This window comes from Melanotaenia boesemani, chromosome 21 (assembly GCF_017639745.1).
Source record: "Melanotaenia boesemani isolate fMelBoe1 chromosome 21, fMelBoe1.pri, whole genome shotgun sequence".
In the NCBI taxonomy this organism is placed as follows: Eukaryota; Metazoa; Chordata; class Actinopteri; order Atheriniformes; family Melanotaeniidae; genus Melanotaenia; species Melanotaenia boesemani.
In genome coordinates, this window is record NC_055702.1 from 16,481,421 (window position 1) to 16,508,190 (window position 26,770).

General features: G+C 40.5%; 1 protein-coding gene across 5 annotated transcripts in view; it reads left to right on the forward strand.

Moving 5' to 3' along the window:
- Window positions 1–2,461: 2,461 nt before the first annotated feature.
- LOC121632468 (potassium voltage-gated channel subfamily C member 1-like) overlaps window positions 2,462–26,770 on the forward strand; it is a 49,412-nt gene continuing 25,103 nt past the window's right edge. For all 5 annotated transcript variants that reach the window (XM_041974013.1, XM_041974015.1, XM_041974011.1 and 2 more), the window contains exons 1-2: window positions 2,462–3,220; window positions 10,446–11,133. In XM_041974013.1, coding sequence (XP_041829947.1) covers window positions 10,513–11,133 — 621 coding nt within the window. In that variant the 5' untranslated portion in view covers window positions 2,462–3,220; window positions 10,446–10,512. The remainder of the gene's footprint in view (window positions 3,221–10,445; window positions 11,134–26,770) is intronic.

Consider the following 26,770-nt stretch of genomic DNA (forward strand, 5'->3'; position numbering starts at 1 on the left):
TTTTATTTTATTATTTTAGTTACATTTTCAATACAGACCCAACTTTTTTTTAGTTTTAGAATAGGTGCTGATCCATTTCTTTTTCTTTAGTCATGCTGTTAACAGCCTCTTTGTGCACTAAGCATATTCTGTTTTCTGACTTTTTAGCCTTCAACGTCTGCCCATTTTGTGTTTTTCTTTTGTGTAGTCTAAACACTGTTCTGCTGGATGACACAGTTCCAAAATAGTATTTATCTGTCCCACTTTCTGCATCTCTGCTGGCCTCATAGTGGCCGTGTTGATGGTGCAGAGGTTTCAGTGTCTTAAGTGACTTAAATTAATGCACTTGTGAGTATGTGGACAGTGAACTAATGAGTAAGATTGTCACACTGCAAAGAAATTTTGTTTTATGAAAGTGAAAAAGGAGAATGCTGTGGATGAATGATTATGACACTTACAGCACCAGAAAGCTTGTTGTTTCCTTGATAGCCTTTGTTTTCATGGAACATAGTCTGCAGCCTGCCAGTTAGGTGGTTTTGAGACCATGTAGATTTAAAAGTCTTTTGTTTTCAATAGTGCAAATTGGAAAAACTGATGAATGACCAATCTTGGGTTTTGTTAATTCATATTTTTTCTAAACTTTCTTTTGCAGTTTTGACTGGTTAATGCAGTTTTCTATGCACTTAAATACCCGTTATGTTCCTGTCTCTTCTTTACTCATGACTTCTCTGTCTGCTCTTTGCTCTTACAATAGCATGTTATGGTCAAAGCTAAATGTTACAGGCACCATAGCCTTTGGCCCTTCTTGTAAATTACATGACTTAATCTTGCGCTTAGTTTCCTGTCAATAAGTCCATCAGCAAAATTGCTTGCTAGTTACTGGGTTTCATGCTCGCACCATTAGGGCTCCTGTGGAAAGGATGAAGTTTTGTGCTAAATGCCTGAAATAAAATCTTTCAGTTTATAACGTCTATCCAGTATTTTTTTTAGGGACACTGAAACTGACTGATAATATTGTTCTTGCTGCTTTATCTGTAACAGAGAAACTGATGTTATAACAGTGAGTTGGATAGAGAGATAGGCTATCTTTATGTTTGCTGAGAATCAAGAGTTATTCCTGAGCTACGGACAGATTACCTTGACAGACCCACAGAAAAAACCACAATCCTTGCAGATATGATTTTTGGCCTTTACATGTTTCCAGCTGGGCATCCTGTTAGATATTTTATATAATTTTATATCTATGGTTATTCTACCTCAGTCCAATTTTGATCTTTCTTTTTCCCATATTTCCTCTGGTTTCTCCTTTTCATGCACCTCCTCATAGCCCGTAGTCTCGTTAAAGAACAGATTTTTGTCTCTTGGTGGGGTTTTATGCATTTAATTAGTAATTTTGTAACTACTCTTGCTCTTTGAGGTACTAACGTGTGACATATGGGTTAATTTTATTGTGATTCTGGTAACTTTGCACATCTTTGTAGTCACTGCATTTGTCTTTGGAGCTGTTTTAATCTCTAAGTTGATCATGTTATGTTTCATTTTAGTCATGTTGTAGTTGTTACACACTTTTTGTAATTCAGTGTCTCCTTGACAATAATTTTCTGTCTCTATTTTTGTCATTTTAAATCTCCCAGTAGTCTATATTTATGTCTGTTTCAGATAATGTTTATTGCATTCTGGTTGTTTTACATCTCTTTTCAGCCACTGTATCCATTGATGTCATAATTGTGCACCTCATATTCTGTCTCATTTAAATAATTTTTCACCTCTCTTTACCTATTATTTGCCACATCTGCCACATTTTTTAGCTGTTATATACTTTCAGCAATGCAGCATCTCCTTGGCAATGACTTCCTGTTTATTTTTGTCATTTTTTAAATCTCTATTTATCTCTGTTTCAGTGTTTTAGATACTATTATCATCCTCCTCCTTTTACATCTCTTTTTAACCACTGTATCTATTGTTGTCATTTTGCATCTTTGTGATGATCATATTCTCTCTGATTTTAGACATTTTTCACCTCATTTATATCTTTGCTGTTGTCATATTCAGGTGTTTACTTAAACTCATTTCTTCGCTCACATCTGAGTATGCATCAAACTTGTTATTTATATGAATTTGGAAGAATTAATGCCCTAGCTAATGATGAAGTCGGTAAAATGAAGAAATGTTTGGATTGTTTGGATTTTACTTAGCTTGTTTTGTGTATCTTGAACTCTGATATAGGCTCAATTTTACTTCAGGAGAAAAGCAAATAGGGCATCCAGCCAGTATAAAGGCAACTTCATGAAAACCAAATCCGTTTTCTTTTTATTATTATCGTAATTAAATACATTGCTTTACTCCAGACTGTGTCACATAATCCACCTGCTTCTGTGATACCACATGACCGCTGATGTCAGCCAAGCCACAGCCAAAGCTGGGAACCTGTAGACAAAATGGTGTATGTGCGTCCGTCCAGCAGAATGAACACGAGTGGCTTATAAAGGCTGAAGTGGGAAAGAGAGAAACAAGCAGAGAAAATTAAACAGATCAATAATAAATCAATAATTTAAAAAAAAAAACTGCACTCGTATTTATTAAGTTCAACAGCCATATAAGAAATTAGCCTCTGTATTCACCGGGGTCCTCCCACCCCTTCTGTCTTGTTCTCTAATCCGCCCACATGTATCGTCTGAGGAAAAAAACTAGTGCAGAAGGTGACGCTCCTCAAAAGGAACAGAGAGAGGCTCAGAGAGGGAAAAGCAAAGAGAGAGGTGTCTACAGGCTGCATCTCCACTGAAACATTTGGAAGGGGAGAGGAAGAGCTGAATGGTAGCTACACCCTGCGCCTGGAAGCGTAGAGACACTGTAACAAAGGCTGGCAATTATTTTTGGCAATAACAAAGAGGTGGGAGAGGGGCTCTGAAATCAAGGGAAATAGCAAAAAAGACAGTTTTGAGAGGGACTTCTGCTTCATTTCATCCGAAAGACTCACCCTTTGCCATCATCAGCATGACCATAAGCTTTAAGTAACATTCGGCAATAACGCTATCAAAACACGATTTCCAGCAACAGACGCGCGCAATCCTGTTTTGATTTGTTATAATCGTGGGGAAAAAAGATCCACTGAATTCCTGCGAGAAACTGGATACTCTCTGAAATCATAAGATCTAACAAAGAAAACTACATTTTGATTGATCTTTTAAGCTTGATGTGCGTGTTTCTCCACGCACTCGAAACGAACCTGAACCAAAAGCAAGTGAGTATTAACTGTCTGTGTATATGTCTGTCTTTTGGTGGCTTCATTCTGCGTTTATCCTTCTAATAACGGAGGATTTTATTGGACAGAAAGAAAGGTCGAAAAAAATAGAGTGTAGTCTACGTTCAACAAGTATCGTTTTGGCCACAATAACAGCGAAATTTTTCTGTAATCCTTGTTTTGATCCATTTCTGGACAAAGCAGGCTGTGTGGGTATTATTTGAAATTTGAATTGTATATATTAATTACAATAATTATTAGCAGCTGTAACGTACAGAACAATATGATTTTACTGTCTAATTAGAATGACCCACTCATATGTAGCTTAAAATTTCATTGTTTAAATCCAAACATGCCTTCATACACAAATGGAGGGTGTTTCCCCATCTAGAGCACTAGATCACAGCAGTTTCATACCTCTGAGAGGAATGTGTGTGTGCATTCCCCCCTGCATCATTTTGTCTGTCTGCATGAGTTTCCATGTGTGTCGCTTTGTGCTTTTGTAGGAATGCATTTGCCTTATTGCATGTGCCTTCAGTGCCTTCTGTGTGTGTTTGTACACTTGCATCCTGGCACTGCTAGGTAGGTGTCAAGGCCTGAAATGGAGGTTTGAAATAGGAATCATTGAAGGAGGGTGAGCAAGAAGAGCTGACACGAACACCACCAGAGAGAAGAAAAGATGTAAGGAAGAGATTTGGTGGTGGTGGTGAAGGGGGATTAAGCAGAACTATAGGAAAGACATAGTACCACTTAGAGCTCATCCAGGAAGTCTTTGGGAAGATATAGGAAGGAGGGAGGAGTATTAAATGTCTAGACGTGGTCTTTTTTTTTATTCTACCAAACCTCTACAGATGGCTCGATCTACAACCCACTGAACACAAAGTCCCCGGTTTTGTAACACCTCTCTTGCCTTCACTTTTCTGCACATGCCTCCCCTTTTTTCTGCAAACTGGCTCCAGCATGTTCAACTACTAATGGGAACTCTGCCTCTTTTCCTCCATTTGCTCTTCTTCTGCCACCCCTCCACCCCCGTTCAGTCCTGCATTATGAATATACAGCTGGTGCTATTTTTAGACCGAGGGTAACCCAGAAAACACCCCCTTAGATTTTTGCAAAAACAAAAATGGGGGAAAAAAAAGAAAGAAAAAAAAAGAAAGAAAAAAAAAAAAGAAAAAACCAACTCCCCACAAGAGATAGTGGTGTGCAGTTTGTAACTGGTGGAGTAGTGATGGGGTTTACTAAGGAGGGGAAAGAAGCAGGATCTATTTTGAGGCTGTGATTGAATTCTGCATCGGCTGTGTCCTGCGTTTGTCAGTTTTCCCGCCTCTGACCCTTCATCTCTTCTCGGTTGTGATGGTTTCTGTCTCATCACCCAGCTTCAGTCCTGACAACTTTCCCTTTGTCCTTAAACTCTGTTCCCTTTCAAATCCTTGACCTTGAGGCTCACTAAAAGCTCCTCTCTCTCATTTCCTTTGCTCTCTACAGGTTCTTCCCATTTCTCAAATATTGAGCATCTAATCTGTAACTTCCCCCTCTTGTATCTAATTGTTAGCCAGGTCACAGGTCAGGAATCAGTGTAGTAATACTTCTTTTCCTCTGCCATTTGTCTGTCTCACCCATGCGTACCGCATCACTGCACGGCTGGATCATAATGGTCTAATCATGCTGGAAGGGCAGTGTCATTAATTAAAAGCAGGCAGGTTTAAATGACTAAGAGACAGAGTTAGGAGGTGTGGGGTTAAAGCTATCTGCTTTGAGTGCAGATTTTCCACAAAGCTGATTATGAAGTTGAAAACTGAGGGATATTGGCTCAGATTTGTCCATGTCCAAAAATAGAGTTTTTTGCCAACATGACACACTATCCTGTACCTTTCCCCCCCTATTCAATACCACTGAGAGCATTTTCAGGGTTATTCTTACCTCTTCTTAACCAAATATTTCCCAATATATGCTTTTGTACTTCCATTGTTTATCACTCTCTTCACTCTGCATCCTTCTGTCTCTAGTGAAGTCTCACCCAGGCTTTGTTTCTATCCAAAAACATCTCAGCTTCTACCATCCTGTGGGTAGGAAAGATTTTAGTTACGGATACTGACTGAGCTTTCAGAGCTCTATTACAAGCTTCATTGATGCTGGTCTATTCCTGAAAATGGCTTTATGTATTAATCATCCCCTTCTAGCTAAAAAGAGAAAACCAGGAGATGCATGATTTTTTTCTATCATAAATAAAGAATGCTAAAGGGGATCATAACAAGAGAGCAGCAGCTGCACGCTTCAGACAGAGGTGACTGACCAATATGCGGAAGGCACAAGACCCCTAAAGGGGAGTACTGTCTGCAGTATGTGTGGATTGGTCAGCCCCTGAAGAGCTTTACACTGGTGTTGCTGAGTAGAGGAGCTGCCTGTGGTAGATTAGCTATTTTCTCTTCCCTTGCTTAATTGACTGGCTTTTTAAATCATCCACTGGGATTTGGCCTCTGGTGAGCTTTGTTTTTGTTTGAGAAAAAGCTTTTATTTATTTATTTTTTTTTTCTTCTTCATCTGCGCTGTCTGAGAATTAGTTTTCTCTACATATATACAGCCATTTATTTATTTGGTTTTCTTTCTATCCATTCATGTAATTCAAGCCATTTTCATTCTTCTTCATTCTAGTCATACTCTACCTACCTCATACCACTATCCACACACACCTTATGTAGCTTTTTCTCTCCCGGCAGAACAGATTTACACCGGGGGTGGGGGGGGGGCACATTGTGGTGTGACACCGCACTAAAAGGGGAGGTGACCGCAGTGCTTTCACCATGCTGCAGTGCTTTGCTTTCTCCTGCTGGGGTCTCCTCAACACTGGGGAGTGTGTTAGAGAGGAGAGGGAGATAAGGCAGAGATGACGGGGAGAGGAAGGAGCGAAGGAGGGAGGGCGGGAGGGAGGGGATATAGATGGAACAGCGTGAAGCCTTGTGGTTACATCCTTTGATGAGGTAGCTGGTGGGGAAAAAAAAGAAAAAAAAAGATCTGTGCACCAGAAGCACATACATAAGTTGTGCACAAACATACATAACACTCTAGCTTGTAAAGCCCTACTACCTACCCCTCTATACCCCCCCCCCCCCCCCACCCCTAGAGGTATATTTACCATTCAGCTTAGCTGTGGGTCTGTTTTACATCCCTGCATTTGTTCTCCTTCCTCTCCCCCTCTCTCTCAATCATTTTGTTGTGTCCATACTTTTGATTGGAGGACATTTCTAATTCACCTACCTACACCTTCACAGGCATTTAGATGCTATCCTGAGCCACTGCAAGGTCTTTTTCCCTCTCTCTCCTCTCTCCTCTCCCTTCTCCCCCCTCCCTCTTTAATTTTCCCCAACATTCTCCTTTCTCTCTTCTTGCTACCTTTTCTTCCCTATCTGTCCTTTTCTTTCCCTCTCTTCCTGTAACCCCTCCTTCTCACTTCTCTCTCCATCTCCCCCTCTGTGATTGGTAAAGGTTTTTGCTTCTTCTGCCAACTGCTGCCTCTGTTCCGCATAGTCAGCACTCCTCCAAATTCCTCCCTTTCCTTCTCTAGCGTGTGCTCTCCTCCCCTCCCCCTGGTTACTGCTGCTGGTACCTCTCACTCAACGCATCCCATAATCTCGTGCTCCCTCCCCCCTCTTGCTGCAGTGTTTCTGCTAATATATATTAGCGTCAGTGCAGTGCATGAGCTATGTGCACACTCTGTTCTTCCTTGAGCCCCATTTTCTGTAACCACCACTCCACTGCAGAAAGGATCACCTGTTCCTTATGAGGTTTTATAATGTGAGATAATTTAGGCTTTTCAGCCTGTCCTTTGCAGCCAGGTGAACATGTGTGTGCAGCGCCCCACTCTCCCCTCTTTCCTCTCCTCCCTCCTCCTTGCGATCTTCGCCTTGTGTAAGTGTGCAGTGGTGAGCCAGTAGTATCAGGGTGGCGCAGGACATGGTGGCCAAGGCAGGAAATGCTGCAGGAGAGAGAAAGTGGTGGTGCTGGAGGGAGCCTTGTTCCTCCATTCTGCTCCTTTGCACCTTCCTCCTTTTCACCTTTTCTCACCTCTCTCTTCCCTCTTATCTCTCTGCTGTTTCATCTCCTCTGATTCTCAACTTTGTTCCTCCATTTTACAGAAACTCACATTCTGTAGCCTCATACCCCTTTTCACACTGGGGTCTCTTCTTTGTTCTGTTGTGGTTTCTGCTCTGCTGTGAGTGTTGAAGCAGATGCTTAAACAAATAGTTGTGTATCCCCTGCATCAAGCTGTATACTGCAGCTGCTCCCCTGAAATGGAGCTAAAAAACATTTGACTTAGATGCTGTAATACTACAAATAATCCAGTCTTGTGAACAGCTAACTTAAAATTTTATTTATTTAATTCCTAGTTAGAAAGACCTAAGCCACAATCTACAATTACATCAAAATCAGTTTTGATACACAGCTGTTAGGTAAATTTATAGAATCAATAAGTTCTCCATGCATGACCATTATGTTAACAGAGACGTAACCACAGTTACAGACTTGTGGTTGTCCATGTATAAAATATTCAGGAGAGAAGCTACAACTGTGACTATGCAGAAGTCAGACTGCAAGATTACAAAGTTAAACAAGGGGGAAAATGTTGCTTAAAGGATACAACTGTGTGAAGAATGAACTGACAGAAGTCCCTTCCAAAAAGTTCAGCTTCCTGAAGAGAGTTTGTCCCAGAGAAGGATAGAGCGCTGTCCATGGTGCTTAAATGTAATCCATCCCTCAAAGCATGCACTCCCTGCTGGAAAGCCTTACGGGACAAACCAGACTGTGGAATAAGATCTTTTTTCACTCTCCCTCAATGATCTAACTTACAAATATTCTGTGTATATTTGCAAGTCATTTATTTTGTTCTTAAGTTGCCTGTGTTTAAATGCATACTGCAATACTTTTGCATGAAGATGCAGCACAACTCGGTGCAGGTTTTCTTTTTCTGTCGAGCAAGCAGATGTGATGGTCCTGCAGCAAACCACTGTGAAGACTTGGGATAGTTGACGCAAAAAGAAATTTTAAGGAATTTAACACTTGATTTACGCAGAATATCTAAACTTATGCAGCAGAGATTTATTTATTGTAATTTTGGTTTGCTGAGCATTTTCAGTTTCAGTTGTTATCCCATGCAGTGTTAGTAGATCTTACCTTTTGTGTTGCCAAATCTTTTTTTCCCGTGATCTCAAAAAATAGGTGGGAAAAGAGGGAAAATTTTCACACCAAAAAGTCAAAATAAATTCAGAAAAAAAATCCCCAAAAACGAAAAAAAAGAAAGAAAGAAAACTTAAGAGACATGGCAAACTTTTTTTCTTCCAGAACAGAAGTTTTCCTTCAGATAAAAAGTGAAAAGTAGAAGCAACTAAGTTTAAAAAAAAGACTTCTATGGTTTAACATCACAAAAAAATAAAAATAAAAAAAAAATAAAAAGATTGAGGATATAGAGGAGGAAAAAGTTTACTCAAAGTGAAGGAATCTTACTTTGGAAATAATGAAAGAGGGGCAACATGGAGGAAAGAGTGAATTAGAGTAAGATGATGTGAGTGGATAAAAAAATGGGGACAGAGAGAGAGAGCAGGAGTAACAAGAAAAATAAAGCTAAGTACCAGAAAGAAATAAGACTGTTGAGAGAAAGAAGAGGTGAAGCCTTGATTCCCCTTCTTCAATGAAATGTGACTCCTTTATGCGGAATATGAGAGTGAGAGAGGAAGAGAAAGCGAGGTAGTGGGAGGGAGGGAGAGGGGGCAGTGAGAGCTCACAGGAGAGGAGGGGTAAGAAGAGGAGGAGGAGGATGGTGCATTCTTTGAATAGAGAGAAAAAGGTTAACAACATAAATACTGTGCATGTATAGGCTTTTTTGCTGTGAACGTGTGTCTTTTCTGAAGCATTGTGCACCCTTCCGGATGGCAATGCAGCCCACAGGCGAACAATCTGACCTCACTTGGAGAACAGAGAACGAGAGCAAATAACTCCAGCTTTTTACTGCAGCAGAATTCATTCACTTTTATAGTGCACTCTCCTTTTCGTTCCTCCTCCCCCATACACACTCTGCTCTCCCCCTTCCTTCCATTACTAGACAAGAGAAAACATTATACGAGCTGCTTACTGTAACTGCCCCTTGTGAGCATGCTGCATTCACTTTCAGTCTTTTTTTCCCCCCCCTCCCCTTTCGTCCTTCTTTTGTCCCCATCTTAACGTCTATATCTAAGCCTTTCCTGATTATCCCCTTCTTTTGGATCCTTTCATCAAGAATCAGATTTCTGGCCTCATCTTCTCTCCCTCTCACCTTTCTCTCTTCCTCTTTAAGTCTTCACTTACACATACAGTGTATGGGAAAAGTGGCGAAGAGAGCACTGACATAATTGTGCATCGCATGAATCTAAGTGCGGTCGGAGGGGGCTGCAGCAGTGTGTGTAACACGCACATAGACTGACTGAGGAGATCTAACATTAGTATGGACACCACACTCTCGGGAGGCAATTAGCACACACAAATGCTTATATACATGCACACACTGCTCTGCATCACCACGTCAGAGAGGTATTCTTGATGAAGGGGGAGATGGATCCCCGCTTTTCCTCTCTTTTCCCCATCTGTATGTTGCTGTTCCTCACAACTCTCTAGAACCCAGGCAAGGAAATAAGCAGTGCCTTTTGAGGTGGTGATGACGATGGTGGTGGGGGAGTGTGAAGTTGATTGGGGTGACCTAATTAGGTAGAAGATTTAAATGAACACTGACTCAAGCATTAACTAGATTTACAATTTAGAGGTTGCTGAATGAGAGTATGTCATGACAGTTGGAGGAAAAGCTCAGTTGAGGGAATAAAGGATGGTAACAGCCCCGGAATTCCAATCACATCATGTCAAATTTCCTCATCACTGTAGTGCCAGCAATCAGCCCATGCGGATGCTGACTCATGAATGTGCTCAAAGCCACCTGTTTTTCCTACACTACACTGGCATGGATTTTGCTCCAGGATGCTGTGTTAAAAACTATTTTTCTCCCCATCATTTTCATCCCAGGTCCCCCTGTTCCTCTCTGCACCTTCACAAGGTCGTTTAGTATCCTCCCATCAGATGATTCTTAATTGAATAATTGCACATACAGTTGGTAACAGCGTGTGAATCTTAATTTGTATAGCAATGTTGATAATCCACATCTATTTCTCCCTTCTGCTAAAATTTCTGCCCTTTTCTCTCCCCGCAGACTCCTCAGACTCCTCCCTCCTCCTCCCGTCGGTTTCTCTCATCCTCTCCCTCCCCCCCGGTCCTCTATGCTCAGTTCGGTGTGTGTATCCTCTTTCAAAGGGCGCAAGGGTGGGAACAAGTCGTCCAACAAAGCATGTTACAGCGCAGACATGACTTGTCCGTCGGAAAGCGAGAAAATCGTGATAAACTGCGGGGGGGTTCGGCATGAGACCTACCGGAGCACCCTAAAAACGCTCCCCGGTACCCGCTTATCCTGGCTCACCGAACCGGACGCATTCAGCAACTTCGACTATGACCCCAAATTAGACGAGTTCTTCTTCGACCGCCACCCGTCAGTCTTCTCCTTCATCCTCAACTATTACCGCACCGGGAAGTTGCACTGTCCCAACGATGTGTGCGGTCCCCTGTTCGAAGAGGAGCTGGCCTTCTGGGGCATCGATGAGACGGACGTGGAGGCGTGTTGCTGGATGAATTACCGGCAGCATCGGGATGCGGAGGAGGCGCTGGACAGCTTCGAGACTCCAGAACCTGACGCGCCGGACGACGACCCAGCGCTGGGTGGTGCGGATGGGGACTTGAAAAGACTGTGCATGCAAGAGGACGCGAGGAGAGCAGGCTGGTGGAAAACCTGGCAGCCCAGAATATGGGCACTGTTTGAAGACCCGTACTCCTCCAAATATGCCCGGGTGAGTTACTGATGTCTCTCAGGCAGGGACCAACTTCTTTCTATACTGTTGCACATTCTGCCTCATTGTGTCTCAGACAACTGGTTGAGTAATAATAAGTTTTATAACTTTGTTTTCAAATGTTCCATCAGCATTATATGTTGACTAATGGCTGTAAAAATGAGCCTTTCTTAACAACTAACTGTTGGAATGTAATCTCTGACAGTAATGCGAGGATTAAATGGCGGTAGCCTATATCGACTAACTGATAGTAAATAATTAATGCTGATAGCTTTGGAAAATGGAAAATGGTATGTCAGTCTATAGCTTTAGATTGGTAGTTGACAACCAGTTGATGGAGAAAAAACTATAGGTAAAAGGATCACATCTGCTTTTGATATATGATGTAAAGTACCTTCAGACGATTTTGATTCACACTAAAACCATTTTTTATGACCCTTGTAATTTCTGTGGTCATATACTCCTACTTGAGCTGATTTAACACATATCTGCCTCTGAACGCAGCATCCACTGCATCTCCTGCATCTAAACGCCTTCATTAGGTGATGCTTGTCAGTTTACGATGCACATCAGTGCGCCATACATGATGGTAGCTATTTTTTTATTTTAGGACATAACAAAGGCGGCTTTTTTGAGGTTTCCGTCTTTCCATATATTTGTCCTTGGTAGAGTTACACATAGTTGGGCTTTTTTGTTTTTCTTTTTTTCCCTGACAGCCTCTACTGTCCCGGTTGAATGCTGCATGCTTTTTATGCATAGGCTTTTTTTTTCTGTTGTGCATAACTTACTGTTGGAATAACCTTTATTGATTTACTTTGAGTTCTTAATTATCTACCTCCTAAAATCAGTTTTTAAGTACCATTTGATCATACAGGTGTAAGAGTAACAAGTACCTCTGGCTGTGTTTTTGATCTGTCATGGGTCTACTTTTTTTCTCTCTCCTTAGTGCTACAGACAAATCCAGCTGCTTGATCACAGCTGCTTTGATATTTGTTGTTTTGTATATCCAGAGGTGCAGTTTGATGATCCTCTTCTGGCATCCTCTGCATTAAGTATCATTCATGCTGCCTTGACAGTATGTGAGGACCATTTTGGTGCTATAGTTTCATGTATGCTGTAGGTGCAAAACCAGACAGACAACAGATACCTGCAGTAGCCAGTCATTAATGCCTACATCATGATTGAATGATGAATGATGAAAAGTTCTAAATCACTGCACAGTCAGCAATAAATGCTGAATCTACCATAAAAACAATAATAACTGCACACAAAACCAGCTGCCTTCACAAATGCATTCACACTGTATCAGGCATAGACCTGTACCTGGATTTATTTGCTTCTAGAGGAAGAGTGTTGAGCTGTGACGGACACATAGTCTGAGTTAGGCCACCAAATCTGCTTGTTTGGACTTGGGAAAAGGCAGGAAGTGCTTCTCTAATTGTAACTTTTATCCCAGTCAGATTGATTTCTCCCAGCTCCAATCCTCTTTAACCCATCATCATGCAACATAACAGCTCACAGGAGTAGTTCTTTAACTGATGGATCTAATGGGAAGAGCTTAATTGTTTGTATTTCCAACATGGCAATACATGCTTAAAACAGAGCTAGATTCAGAGTGATTACATTTTTGCTGTCCAGTGATTGGAAGCTACTATACTTATTGCATAGCTGTCAGAATGCTCTATATAATGCTATGTGCAGTTATTACACCACGTCGACTTATGAATCATAAATATATGTTCTGTGTGATGGCTGCAGAAAGTGATGTTTGTGACATGACAATGGGGTTATGGAGAGTGCACAACAGTTTGTAGGTGAAGTTAATTTCAGAGGACATGCAGTATCGGGTGAACGTAGCCCCATTTAAGTGTGTAGGTCTTTGCCATACGTCAAACAGCGATGTGACCCAGATCACTTATTTTTCCCCCTACTGTTGCTCTAAAAGTATCCCATCCAATGAGGCAAAACATCAACATTTTTGTTTTGCTTTGCTTCTGAGAAATGCAGATGAGATGTGAAGAGAAAAGACATTGTGATTGAGAAATATTTGGAAATAAAAAAAGGGGAGATGCTATTGTGGAATACATCGAGGGAGATGATAGAGGAAAAAAAGGGAGATGAGTGAAAATAAAGGGAGATGGGGGGAGGGGGGGCATAAGCCAAATGATTTAAAGGGGGTTTGTTTGCATGGTTGCGATGTAACACGGCAGCAATCAATGATGTGATCAGTGCACTCGACAGGCAAACGGGCTTTTTTTTTTCTTAATTTCACCTTCGCTGCTCGTGATCGCGTGAAGCTCGCTTGTGGATTTTACCGTAGTAGCACACACATGTACAAATACACACATGCTGGTGTCTGTGCTTGCTTTTCTGCTGCAGTAGACACGGAAGAGAGGAGGGGCAGCACTGGAGGAGGAGAAAGGAGGTGGAGGTAGAGGGGGGAGAGAGTGAGAGGGAAATGGAGAAGGGAAGAGAAATGGAGGGAAAAGGGACTGAAGAGGAGACTGAGAAGGGATATAGATTAGGAAGAAAAAATAAAGAAAAGAGGTGGAAGAGGGGTTTTGAGACAAACACCAAGCAGGTGACAACCACAGAAAGAAAGACACTGCATGGCGGGGGTGGGGAGTCCTGCCTTAGCATCTTCGATTATCTGTGAAGGCTTGAGCCATCCAATCCTCCTATCCCAGTCCTCATGGTTCCTTCTGATTGATATTTTATTGAGTATCTTCTCTTTTTGCCTGTTTTTAAAGCCATCCTCTCCCATCACCTCTTAAAATATGAGAGCGAGCCTACAAGTGCTTAGACTCATTAGACTCATGGTCATATTTGTTTCTCTTTGACGAGGTGTTATACTATACAATTTACCTCTGTTATCCTCAGTGATCCATGCCTGGTTGACATAGATCTTGCAGTACAGCTAAGAAATCATGCAGATCTTGATCTTGGCTCATTTATCTTCTTGGTCCATCATTTTTGAGCTGTTTTGAACTCCAATCTACTTAAATGGCAGTGACTGAATCACTCAGGATTCACTTATATTACAGAGCAGTTTTTAATGTATCCTTAGTTTCTTGACATTGACCCTGAGGTAATGTAATTTGATGTAAGGACTTGTCTTCGGCAGGTTGAGTATGTAATCTAAAACAAAAACGGTTTCAAAAGCAATCTAGTTTAACTACAAATTACATACATGCATCTACAAATGGCTTTTTGATGGTCTTAAGCTGCCAGTGTTACTGTAGACATCAAAGTCTGGATTAAGGGGGTTTGAGTTGAATGCACCAAAATATGAAATACAGAATTTTCTCTACTTCACGCTCAGCTTAAAAAGATACCCTGCTGAGCTGCTTTCAGTTCAACTGATGGCAATCCTGTTGTTGGCCCCCTGTCCCACAAGTTTAGCTATATTTTGGTAACTTAAAGTTTTGCCCTAGAAGGATACAGTTGTCTTTGTCAGCAGTCTCCTGACAAAGCACCATTTGTAGCTCAGCATGTATAAGACACCCCTTTGCCCCCTCAAAAATCGGACATTGTGTGCCTGCATCTGATTCGTTTCTGGGGAGCAGCGTTGTTTCCAGAACACACCTCTCCCTGAAGGTCACATCTTGCAGTTCAATTGTTTGCTGTTCTTTTCCACTGTGTTCAGCACTTGAGCGCACAATGCTGTCACAAACACAAATGCGGCCTGCCAGTATACCAAACGGCCTCAGAACAGGTCATCTCTGGGTAGAAAATTGCAGCGCTGGACTGACGGTAAGCAACTGTTGTGTATTGATAGGCATTCATATATTGTTTTTGTATGAAATATTACATCACACTTTAGACCTTGTAACCGTGATGCTAAAATTCTGGGTGTGAAAGGACAAAGATGGGGTTTCAACAGTCCAACTTTTCACCACTAGCTGAGAAGTATATTATAAGGACTTACGTTCAACAGAACATTTTATCCTTTTTTAAATGAACTGGGTTAGCTTTTTGTTAGATCACTCCTAATCCAGCATACTGTAGCCTTGTTTCTTTTGCAACAGTTTTGTTTTGCCCCATAATTAAACAGTTTCATTACGGTATCTCCCAACTCTGGTCAAATTGTCATGGGAGCTACTCCCAGCTGATTCTAGCAATCCATGACTACGTTGTCTTGATGCTCTTAACATTTCAGCTGGCTCTATCATGATCTCTACATGAGTTTACTTCATTTCAAAACCACAAGAAGAAATAATTTCCCATATTATACAAAGACATTTAACAGAGCTCTATTGAACTCAAATATTTTAAGTGCATCACACTGAAATTTTACTATTAGGGCTGCGTCCACCATTCAAACTCCGACCCTTCTGAAAGGCCTATTTCCCACTTCCATTCTTGTTCCTCCCCCTGTGGGCTGCCTCTGAAAATAGCAATGAAAGGAAAAGGAGACCTTAATTTCATTCTCTGGTGGCAAATCTGTTCCTCTATTACTGGTGAGAGGATAATGCGTGGTGCTTGTATGATCACTCAGCTCATAGACAGTTCTTGCAAACAAACCCGCCTTGCCAGGAAAAAAAAAAAAAAATCCTTCCTCCTTACTCACTGAGTGATTAAGGTTAATTGTTTTCTCTGAGAGGCTGAGGTGTGGCACTTAGTCAACTTTTCTTTCCTGAGTCTGGAGTTGGTATGGTAAATATATTATGCTCTGCTTCAGTTTTTCCTGACAAGGTTTTGTACTGCTGGCCTTCTCATGTTGTATTTGCATCCTCAGAAGTCACCGTCCCTGTTTGTTGCCTTGTAACTTGAGCACTGTGTTGGCGATACTTCACTGGATAGATGCTGAATGTCTCATAACAAGGGCGGACACGGGATCTATGTGTTGTGTAAGCAAGATGTGCTTATAAGGGGAAAAGAGGGAACATTTCAGTGCAATCTGTTGGTTTCATAAACTAGGCTATTATTTATTATAATTTGGCTTGTATGAATACTAATTGGCTCAAATTGATTGTATGTAAAGTATCCTGAGATGATGTTGTTGTGAATTGGTGCTATACAAATAAAGCTGAATGGAATAAAATTTAAACTCACATCTAACTTTATCAGTTTTATAGGTTCCTTCTGTTGAAAGATGCTTTAAATCCTGAATATTTCAATGCAGCTTTAAAGCTTTAAAGTTACCGTAAGTCTTCTGTATGCTTCACAGCGTATGCTATCCTAATGTTGTGGCACCTTTCAATGTCTGTTGAAAATCAAGACAAAACAGAGTTGAACTCCGTACTGCAACAAATTTGATGAGACAGGTGATACCAGCCAGTGACAGTACAGTAAATATGCTGCTATTCCTTAGCATAAAGAATCGAAACGGAAAAAAACATCCAGACTTTCTCAGTCATGTGAAAACAAAATCCACATCCAATTGTTTGGGCTTTCTGAGTCACACATTTGCCTTGTTTTTGTACAAAAGAAAATGTAAAAACAATGCTTTAACATCTTCCAGAGGCTTACTGTATGTTATGTTAGTTTTATCTCAAGCAGGACCGGTCTCCACTAGTTGCCTGGCAACTGCTCCAGGCCAAGAACTAGTCTCTGGCACTTAACCCTCTGTAAAACTTAGATGTGGTTTGTAGACTTTGTATTCTGGCAGATTAAAGTAATTTGACTTAAAAAGGAGACTTTTGTTGGGGCTGATATGTGGATTCTGTTAATTGGGGAAGAAACAGATTTTGCAGGCTGTCACTTCATACTTCTCATACACACAGGGAATAGATATTAATCTTATCCAGTTCTCAGCATTGAAAGCTAATAAGTTTTTCTAAAAATCTCCAACCCTAGATGTACATGTAATTACATTTTTGGCAAAAGCTCTGTGGTTATGTTGTAAAAGCAGCTCAGTTACTTCAGTCATCATGACTTTCTCTTCTTTATGTCAGACCGTCTTCCTGTTTCATCCCAGCCTCAGTCCATTTAACCATCCTGGTTAAGTGCTGAATCAGGATACTACAGCTCCGCAGACAGTCAATTAGCTGAACCTTGTGATAAACCCTGGACATTTTGCTCTTATGGTCTGGAATGAAAATGATTCAGAACACTGATGTAGTAGAGAGCGCGCACAGTGCCAGAGCTGATTACAGTGGTAGAAATCTGAATTGTCTAAATGGGGCAAGTCTTGTCAAATCAGGCGAGGGAACAGTGTGTTGTGTACTTTAATCACACAAACTGGCACATGCATAAGCACATGTGTATGTAAATAAACACTCTGACAGAAAACAATGGTTGTGATTGCATGCTGGATTTAAAGTTCTTTTGCAGAGTCAAGATGATCAATTATTCATTAACAATATCCAGTTCTTCCTGTAATCACAGAAAGACTTTGACTAAATGTACTAACCCACTTCACTTAAAACATACATCTTCCATTTGACCCCTTAAACTACCTGGTGACACATAACTCATTCTTCCTATGCTCGCCTTTATGTGTTGGCCCATACTCTGTAAGTGTAGCTGCTCATAAACCATTTGGATGAGTGTTCACACTTAAACCACACAGATAAATCACTTCATATGACATAGCTCCACATGTCACGCACATACATGGAAAAATCATTTGAGCAGTGGAAACATCCAAAAATACACATCTAAGTGTTTCCTTTACTGGAGTTTGCATATTCTACCCATGCACACATGGGTTCTCAGTTCAAAAACATGCATGTTAGGTTACTTATGAATTCTAAATTCAGCCTGGGAGTGAGTGTGGACATGATTGGTTGTCTCATTTGTCTCTGTGTTATCTCCTTGATGGACTAGCGACCTGTCCAGGGTGTACTGTTGTGGTAGCTGGGATAGGCAAAGTAATCAGGTATAGATGCCTGGAATTTTTATGTAATGACTTAATTGGGAGATTTTCATGGAGAAAGTAATAAAACAAAAAATTTTCATTCATCTATATATATATATAAAAACCCACTTTAACTCAAAAAATTCCACCCCAGCGCCCTTGGCTCTGCCACTTTGTCCTTGCCCTCAGTTTGTTTTTATTCTTGCAGGTAGGATAGGTGTCCCTTATGAGACTGAGTTGTAGTTTATAAATAGCCATATTTACTTGTTATATCTTTAATCAATGTTTTTAATATTATATGTGATGTATGACAAAGAAAACAAATCTGGATTTATTTATTTATTTATTTTTGCGGTCAAAATTTCTTCAGGCTTAAGATGATATCATCAACTTGCTCACCCTGTTTGCAATTTCTTTTGATTAATTAAGAAAACAGAATATAATTCCCATTAATAAATTCCCAACATTCAAAGACAGTAAATGCATTGTTTTAAAGTTCAGTTAAATGTCCCTGAAAACTAAAAAAAAACAACTTAATATTACCATTCAAGAACAACTTTGACATACTAAATTAAAGCCTGCTCAAAAAAAACAAAAACAAAACAAACAAACAAACAAAAAAAAAAACAATGCCGGTCTTAATGGTTTAACAGGAATAATTGATTTTAAGGTGTTTTTCCACTGATCAGGTTACGTAAGTGTCGAAGCACTTCTGCTGGCATTTGCCTTGCTGTTGTTAACATTTCTACATAACAGTTTTTGTGAGCGTTTATGCCTGGGTGGGCTCATGTCTTTATGTGGCACTTAAACAGTCAAACTGGATCCCTGCTCATTCCCTTGGAAAATGACATTGGAGGGCGTTGCTGGGATGATTCCTGGGTGACCATCTGCTTCCTGATTGTCCCTCCTGTCCAAGTGGCAGCAGAATGGAGGTAGAGTGTGTGTATAAACAAATGAGCACTTTAAATAGAAATCTGGTCTAGAAAAGTGTGTGACAGAACTCTAAGAGCAGATTGTCCTTTGTTCGTGTTTTGTGATGTTTCATTGCCTTTATGATGAAGCAGAGAGGTACATAGATTATAGACTGTTATTGAAGCAAGCTGGGGCAAAGACAGGAAAGAAAGGACAGAGGGATTTGGAAGAGTAGGAAGAGACGTGAAGACACTCGGTTATCATAGCTAAAACCATATAAACTGACATTATGTGTCTCAGACAGAGCAATCGGGACAAGAGAGGACAAATAAGGAAAGAGAATAAGCACAGTGGTATATAGGATCGAGGCTCCTTCATGAGGAAAAATGTCCATGTAAGCTGCAGTAATTTGAACCAGATACAACAGTGACAGACAGGAAGAGACGTGTACAGTCCATATACCTGCACATTGTGTGTTTGTCTTTAGAAATGTTTGACAGGCCTGCAGTGGGAATAAAAAAAGAAGGCAACAGAATGCTGCAGAGCATGTACAACGCTGTGACGTGTCAAAAAGAAAGCTGTACATGTGTGTATATGTGTGTGTGTGTGTGTGTGTGTGTGTGTGTGTGTGTGTGAAAGCTCACCAATTGATCTGTATCACGTCAAAGAGTTGAGTCATTGGGGGAATCTCTAAAACAGAAGTCTGTGCAATGATTGAAATTTTACCAGGGTCTCTTCCAAGAGCACTGACCTCAGAGAATAAGTGTTTCTAACACTGAAAATAAAATATACGCTAGGATTACCCTGAGTAGAAGCTAATTATATCTGTTACAGCTCCCAGCATTCCTCCTCCTTCATGGCTTGCAATTCAGGAGCTTGATAAGCCTGATGCATGTATTAGAGTGCAGCATGGGTTTGCATATATGCAACACTTGTAGCTCCTGGTCCACTGACTGTCTTGTGTATTTCTACCAATCCCAGCCTTTTTCACAGCTCACCTCTCCTGCCTTTTAAATTCCACAGTGTGCCATGTTGCGTGCTGGGTGACCCCCAGTCAGGGCTTACACTTTTCTGCTTTAACAGCTTCTTCTGGTTTGGATAGGACTACCAATTAAAACAATCAATGTGTCACCCACACATGTTGATTTCATTACCCAAAACACAGCTGCAGGCATATGGAGGAATAAAGGGTCTCAAGACTTTGATATCTCCACCACCATGGTGCTCTATTTTCAATCCATCATTATCAGCTGTCTTAAAGGGGTAGTGCACCCAAAAATGTGTGTTTTGAGCTGTAAACAACACAGTCTTATGCAGTTGTGATGAAAACCATCTATAATGTTGATAAAATTGGTGCTTTTTAAATTTACTTAAAAAACTGGATTTTGTGGGAAAAAAAAATGCCACATAACGCCTCCTACCGGGTAAAACCAGGTTTTGTTTTTCGTGATGTAGACCCGTACAGGTGCTTCTCTACGTTACGAGAAAATTTTAAAATCCTTACAGCCCCATCCCTCCAGGTCCAGATAGGTGGGTCCTACTATGTCCACCAATGCATATGAATGGTGAAATAGTGTAGATTCACTAGTTTCAGACTTCTGTTCTTTCACAGAGTTTATGATGAAATATTCCTGCAGTGGGACGAATTTGTGCTTTTGAGAGGTGTAAAAGTAACACCGGATTTTATTCTTTACCAGCTGATCCTCATCTGGCAACAGACAGCAGCTCAAATCATTGCAGCGTCAACTTACAGCAGCACTTCCTGCAGCTGCAACAATCTGCCGCGAGTCTCCACAGCTTTCCAGAGTCTGCCGGAGCTGTTGACAGGCCAGCGCAACAACGCTAACGGCTCAGACTGATACGGCTCAGAACCACCTTGTTCATGTGTAGCTGAGGAGTTTCTGAAGGGGAGAAGTCTTCCACCTCAAGTACCACTCTGTGGTGTAGGTGCTTTGTGAATCTTGCTTTCCATCTATCTAGTGGTCGCTGAGCTGCTGTCTGTCAATCATTTCTGCCTGTGTATCCTGACCCGCCCACTCTCCACGCTCTCATCACCCCACACTTCCCACCACAGCCCTTGTAGTTTCAGCCATTTTTTTAAATTTGGCAGTGGGTGGGGTTACGTAAAAAGTAGGGTATGTAGTTACACTTAAAATCCCTTCTTTAAAAATGAGCCCAGGTACGACAAGATTACTGCACCACCCTGAAACGACACAGCTGACAGAATTTCTGCTTGACATTGTAAAAGCTCAAGATCAATTTATTGGTTCCTTTGCAGTTAACAAAAGAAATCTTCTGCATTACCTTTTGTCTGGTCTGAGTCAAAGACAGATGTTTTAAAATGAGATGCAGGCCTCCCAAAAGGGGCTAAAGACAGAGTCCTGGGGATTAACAATTAATTCTCTTTAAGTATACAGCTAATGTAATACATTAATTTAGCTAAATAATGTTTTGCAAAACAAAATAACACCAAAATAGACAATTTATGAAGTTTAATTATGGAGTTTTTTGTTTATATCAAACATCTCAAAAACAAACAGCATAGAGAAACAACTTTTGTCAACTTATTCATCTTAGAAATCCTATATAAATAAAATGCAACTACAGTTGTAGCTCAATACTAGAATCCTAGAAACAAAGAAAATCTAATCATCAATTTGCATATAGTCTAAATATTTATAATAAGCCTCAACATCAATCAACAGCGGTGGAAAGAATTGATAAAGGATGCACACAAAGAAATCAGTCACAAGAGCTATAAAAGCTATAAGTTATTTACCTATTTACAATGAGGTTTATGCAACTATTTGCAACTCATCGCCAGTGCGGATCACTTCTCTGCTTGTGGTGCAACTTGCATCAGCTGCATATGTTGGAGATTTTATTTTTCAGCTTCTCCATACCTGGCACTGCCTCCTTTTAGGAGTCTGCTGCACCTTTGATTTATGCTCCACCTGTTGTGGTCCACCTTGTTCCACCTGCCTTGCTGGCTGTTTGTCCTCCATAAAATCCCTCCAAGTTCCTCTGCCAACTGCTGCACAGACTTCCTTTGAGCTATTTAGGTGCATTTCTTGAAGATAATTTGGCATTTATTCCTTGCATAGTCCAGTATCTTGTAAAATACAGCAAGAAGCCATATATACTACTTGCTTTACAAAACACTGTAGACCTTGTCTAAATCATGTTTGTCATTCTTTTTAATGTATGTAAAGTACAAATAATAATATTGTATTTTATACTTTACCTAAAAATGGCATTCTATCCAGTAACTAGGCATTATAAACAATCCTGGCACTTCACATTTGGCCACAACATATACAGTATTTTTTAAAATGTATTAAAATCAATAATATATGGCTATCTTGACTCACTTGGTTGTTGTGTCTTGAGTCAAAGAACATAGTTGTATTTTCACAAGCATGCTTAAATAGAGGAATACAAAGCATGCTTTAAAATGCTTTATCTGAAAGGAAACCGCATATAACTAAAAACAATTAAAGACACATTTTATGGGCCTTGTCATCATGACTTGAACTCACATTAAAAAACCTTCAGGTTGGGGATCATAAACAGCTAAAAATCATTGAAGTCTTTTATAATTCAACTCATAGTAAAAACAGCACACTGGCCAAATTAGACATTTTTGTCTGTCCTGCTCTGTGTCTCAGAGTTCATCCCTCAGTCTGCCTTTCCACAGTTTTCACAGCTTGTCCAGTTCAGACACTTTAACCCCAAAGAGAAAGCTTTATCTTTTGACATATTTAGTTGATCTTATCTATTTTTTTTATATCAACCTAAATCTGCCATACCCTTAATATTGTCACAATGAAGGCTATTCTTGTAACCTACCCAAGGTTATACTCCCATCTGACTCTAAGTATTAACTTAAGAAGTCTCTTTATGATTGCCAAATCATTCACCAAAGATAACAGATTAATCACCCAGTCCTAGTTTAGTACTGCTGCTCTGGTTGCCCTTCAGGAGAACGTTCTGTATTTCACATTGTTTGAATGTTCATTTTTCATGCCTCATTCATGTGCTGATTTCAGATCATCCTTCAATGTCTCCTTATCAGTGCTGACTCTGCAGCAGTGGTCGCCCATTTTCTTCGCCCTCTGTTTGAGAATCTGAATAGCCGATTTAACTGGTCGCTGTTCATCACACTAATGCTAATCAAACATCACCATCAGTATATGGAATAAAAAAATATCCCTGTTAATGAGAAGCATAATCTTTTATGTGCCTTTCTGTACTGTATCTCTGTCAAGGTCACTTACCGTTAACCTGACAAATTCCGATCTTTCATCAAACAATCAGCAGCAGCACAGAATGATCGCAATTTGGCTCCTGCTCCTCTATATTCAGCCCTTCACACCAGCTGTAGGAGCAGCATTTGGCTTAGTCTTGTCCTTGGTGCCTGAAAGCAGAGGCTAACGCAGTGGTTGTCATGGTGACAGAGAGCCAGGCAGGGCTGTGGTAATACTGTAATGATAAAGCTCTTCTGGATGGTGCCGCAGTAAACACAGCGCCACTAGGGTCCCGTTAAGGAAGAGCGCAGCGCACCGCTGTGCATGCAAAAAAACGCCTGTAGGGCTAATATCAGCTCAGACAATTTCTCCTTGGTTATATTGCTTACATTCATGCTCACCCAACGCCTCCTGTTGTCTTCTTCTCAGTCTCTTAATGGTACCACGCTTTGATGCCCCCCACCCCTCTTCCCCCACCTCTACATTCCTTATATTCCTTCAGTCTCCCCTTCTCATTCATCTATCACAGCACAATAAACATTTCCAGTCATCCACTTCTTTCACTCAAAGGCTCTCTTTCATTTACTTCTCTATCGTTCTCCCCCCATCTTCGCCTCACACTCTTTTATATTTATGTTGATGATCTTTCCGATCTAATTTTAGTGTGTAGGGAGTAAGGGGGAGACTCTATTGGACCTTGAAGGTCACTGGGCTGCAGGTGTCACACATGATAGTTCCACTGAAGGGAATTCAGCACGTTATGATTTCCCTCTACATTACATTGAGCTTCTGAGTTGAATATTCAGAACATTAACATGGCCGTTCAGTCACACACTTTCACATTGCATTGAGGAGAGGGATGGGGGGTGAGAGTAGAGACAAAGTGCTGGAGGAGATAAATAAGTGTGAAGTGACAGATTGCTATTCCTCCTTTTATCATCTTCTTCTTCTACCTCTTTCTTTCTCTCTGTCTTCTCTGCTCATCCCTCTCCATAACTTCAATGCACTTCACATGCAGCTACCACAAGGTATCTGTGATCAGCACACACACATTCTGTGCCCATAGGCTGTTCGTTTCATTCACATTGTGAGCCATGTTCATACACTCACACACACACACACACACACACACACGCACACACACACTTGTGACACTACACTAAACAATGTATACACATACAGTATCTACACTACATGCACGTCTAATGAATCACTTTAAGTAAGTTTTCATTGATATTCAGACTCTAAAGACTCGCTGCTGTTCTCTCCAATTTTAAAATGTAGTTTGATCCAATTACAGAAACCAGGAATGACTTCCAGGCAATTTATGACAAATCAGACCCAGACACTCTTAACATAAATTGGTCATAATGAGATTGTTTAATTAAAAATTGTTCTTGCTTTTTATTTTTTAAGATTTATACCTTGACCAGTAGAGCAACAGTTGTTCCAACAATACACACAACACATGAAACAAACAGTAAAGCTTTCAAAACTATACACATTACAAAATAAAGAAAATGTATTAGTCTATTGCAAAATCATCACAACAGTCATCATAAAAAAAAGATTAGCAAAGATCAGGGAAAACATTTACAACTGACAACTCTAGACTGTTGCTTGAACGTTGAGTGGAGCAAAGAAAAGATCTACACAGTGGAACAGTTGTGCCTTTTTAGCACAAAAAGGTATCTTTGTTAAGTCAGTGCTATTATGCTGTTAATTCACAAGCAGAGGTGGCTCAGTGCTGCAACTAAAACACAGCAAGCTGGCATCCCAAAATCCACTGAGTAAAACAGCACTGATGCTTAGCGCAGCATGTTTTACATTACTCGTTTTCTCTTACTCACACAGACCCTTTTGACTCATTGACTTCCTCTATTTCTCAAAGATCTACTCCCTTTAGTGCTGTCATATAGGACAGCAATGCACATTAATGGCACAGTCCTGTCTTTAAATTCAACTTTTTGAAAAGGGTTGGTGATGTAGGTGTCAAGCAGGAAAGTCAAAAACATGAAATGTGAAGCAGCAATCATTGTCATGCAAACCCACTTTTTGTATTGAGGAGCTGGAAGGCCAAAGCCTATATAATGTCCACTCTGACCTATTCAGACATTAATAGTTTTCCAAATACAGCCCATCACAGTAATATAAAGAAAATTTGGGGGCCATATTGCTTGCATTAAAATGTGTGGGTGGAAGTGATACCTATTATTAAAAGTCCAAAAATGTGATTTTTGAAATTAATGTTAACAGAACATTTAAGGAAAATGTCATCATACATACAGAACAGCACTTGAATGATATTGAGCATAAACACAGTGGAGTAATCTTGTTTCTATTATTTTGGGGGTGGAGCACTGAGGTCAGTCATTAGGGCAGCAAAGATCCATGTCTCATAATTAAACTTTGAATCAGATTAATTCATCAGAACTATTTTTTTACATGAAGCTTTTATCAGCCTTTAGATGAAGTTATGTTTCTGGACTAACATGCTGTGTAAAGACACTCAGAGCTCTCTGTACCTCTGGTTGACAGAAGTTGCTTCTGTGGCTGTGGCCTGTCATTTACTATTAGCCTTCAGTCTCTTGATGCATTTGCTTCTTTTTCTTTGCCGTCATCCTCTCTGTCTTCCCCTCACTATCACCTCTGTCATATACTTTCTGTCCTTTTTTACAAGACATTGTCACATCATGTTGAGATCATCAGAACGAGTCAAGTTTTGCTGAGCAAATCTTTGTTCAGAGGACTTTACTGTTTTAACATTTGATTTACACCAACTTTGTTTCCTTCACTTGTGTTTTATTTCATCCTCTCTTGTGGACTGGTCCAACTGCTTTCTTGTGCTTTTTATGCATGGATCCACATTTTCTGTTTTCCCCTCCCACCTGTCCACCCCCTGCTGTGTCTCCACCTGTGTAGCCTAGAAAATACAATATTACTGCAGTTTCGAACTTTGCATTTTCTCTTATGTGTCAGTTTGTACATGACTGCAATCTATGGCATAAAAAACAAACAAAAAAAAAAAAAACCAGAAAAAAACCCTTCTATCTTCAACATTTGTTTCTAGAAGTAATTGTCTGGCTAATTACACCACCTTTCCTATCCATAATTTTTTCCACCACTGATGTCATTGCAAAGAAGTAGGGACATCAGTAACATCAGAAATAGGGACATAACACGTCAGGGCAAAAAATCTCTTTGCCCTGATTTGAAGATGTGAGTCTTGAGCCAGTGAGCATCCTGAGCTGGTCCCTCTGGTGCTATCCTGCTTCCCTGGGACAAGAAAGGGGGGCTGGTATGGGGGTAGAGGTAGGGGGGTGATTGAGAACCTCTGTGTGTGTGTGTTTTCATGATACAGAAGAGGAGAGCACTGCAGCAATCGGAGAAAGTAGGTCAGACACAGACTAGTGAGAAACATAGCAAAGGAGAAGAGAGGTAGGGAGTAGAGATAGAGTGGAAAAGGGTAGAAAAGGAGGAAAGAGGAAGGAAAAAAGTGCCAGAGGATGTGAGTAAAGGGGGGTACATTGTTGTAAAAATGACTGAAAAATCTAATAATATGTCTCAAGTAACGTGATTGTACTTATTTCATTTACTCTAGCCACTATGCTCCTGCACTGCCTGTGCCACCGTAAGGGAGCTGTCTTTGAACAGCACAACCTACGACAACTGGCAG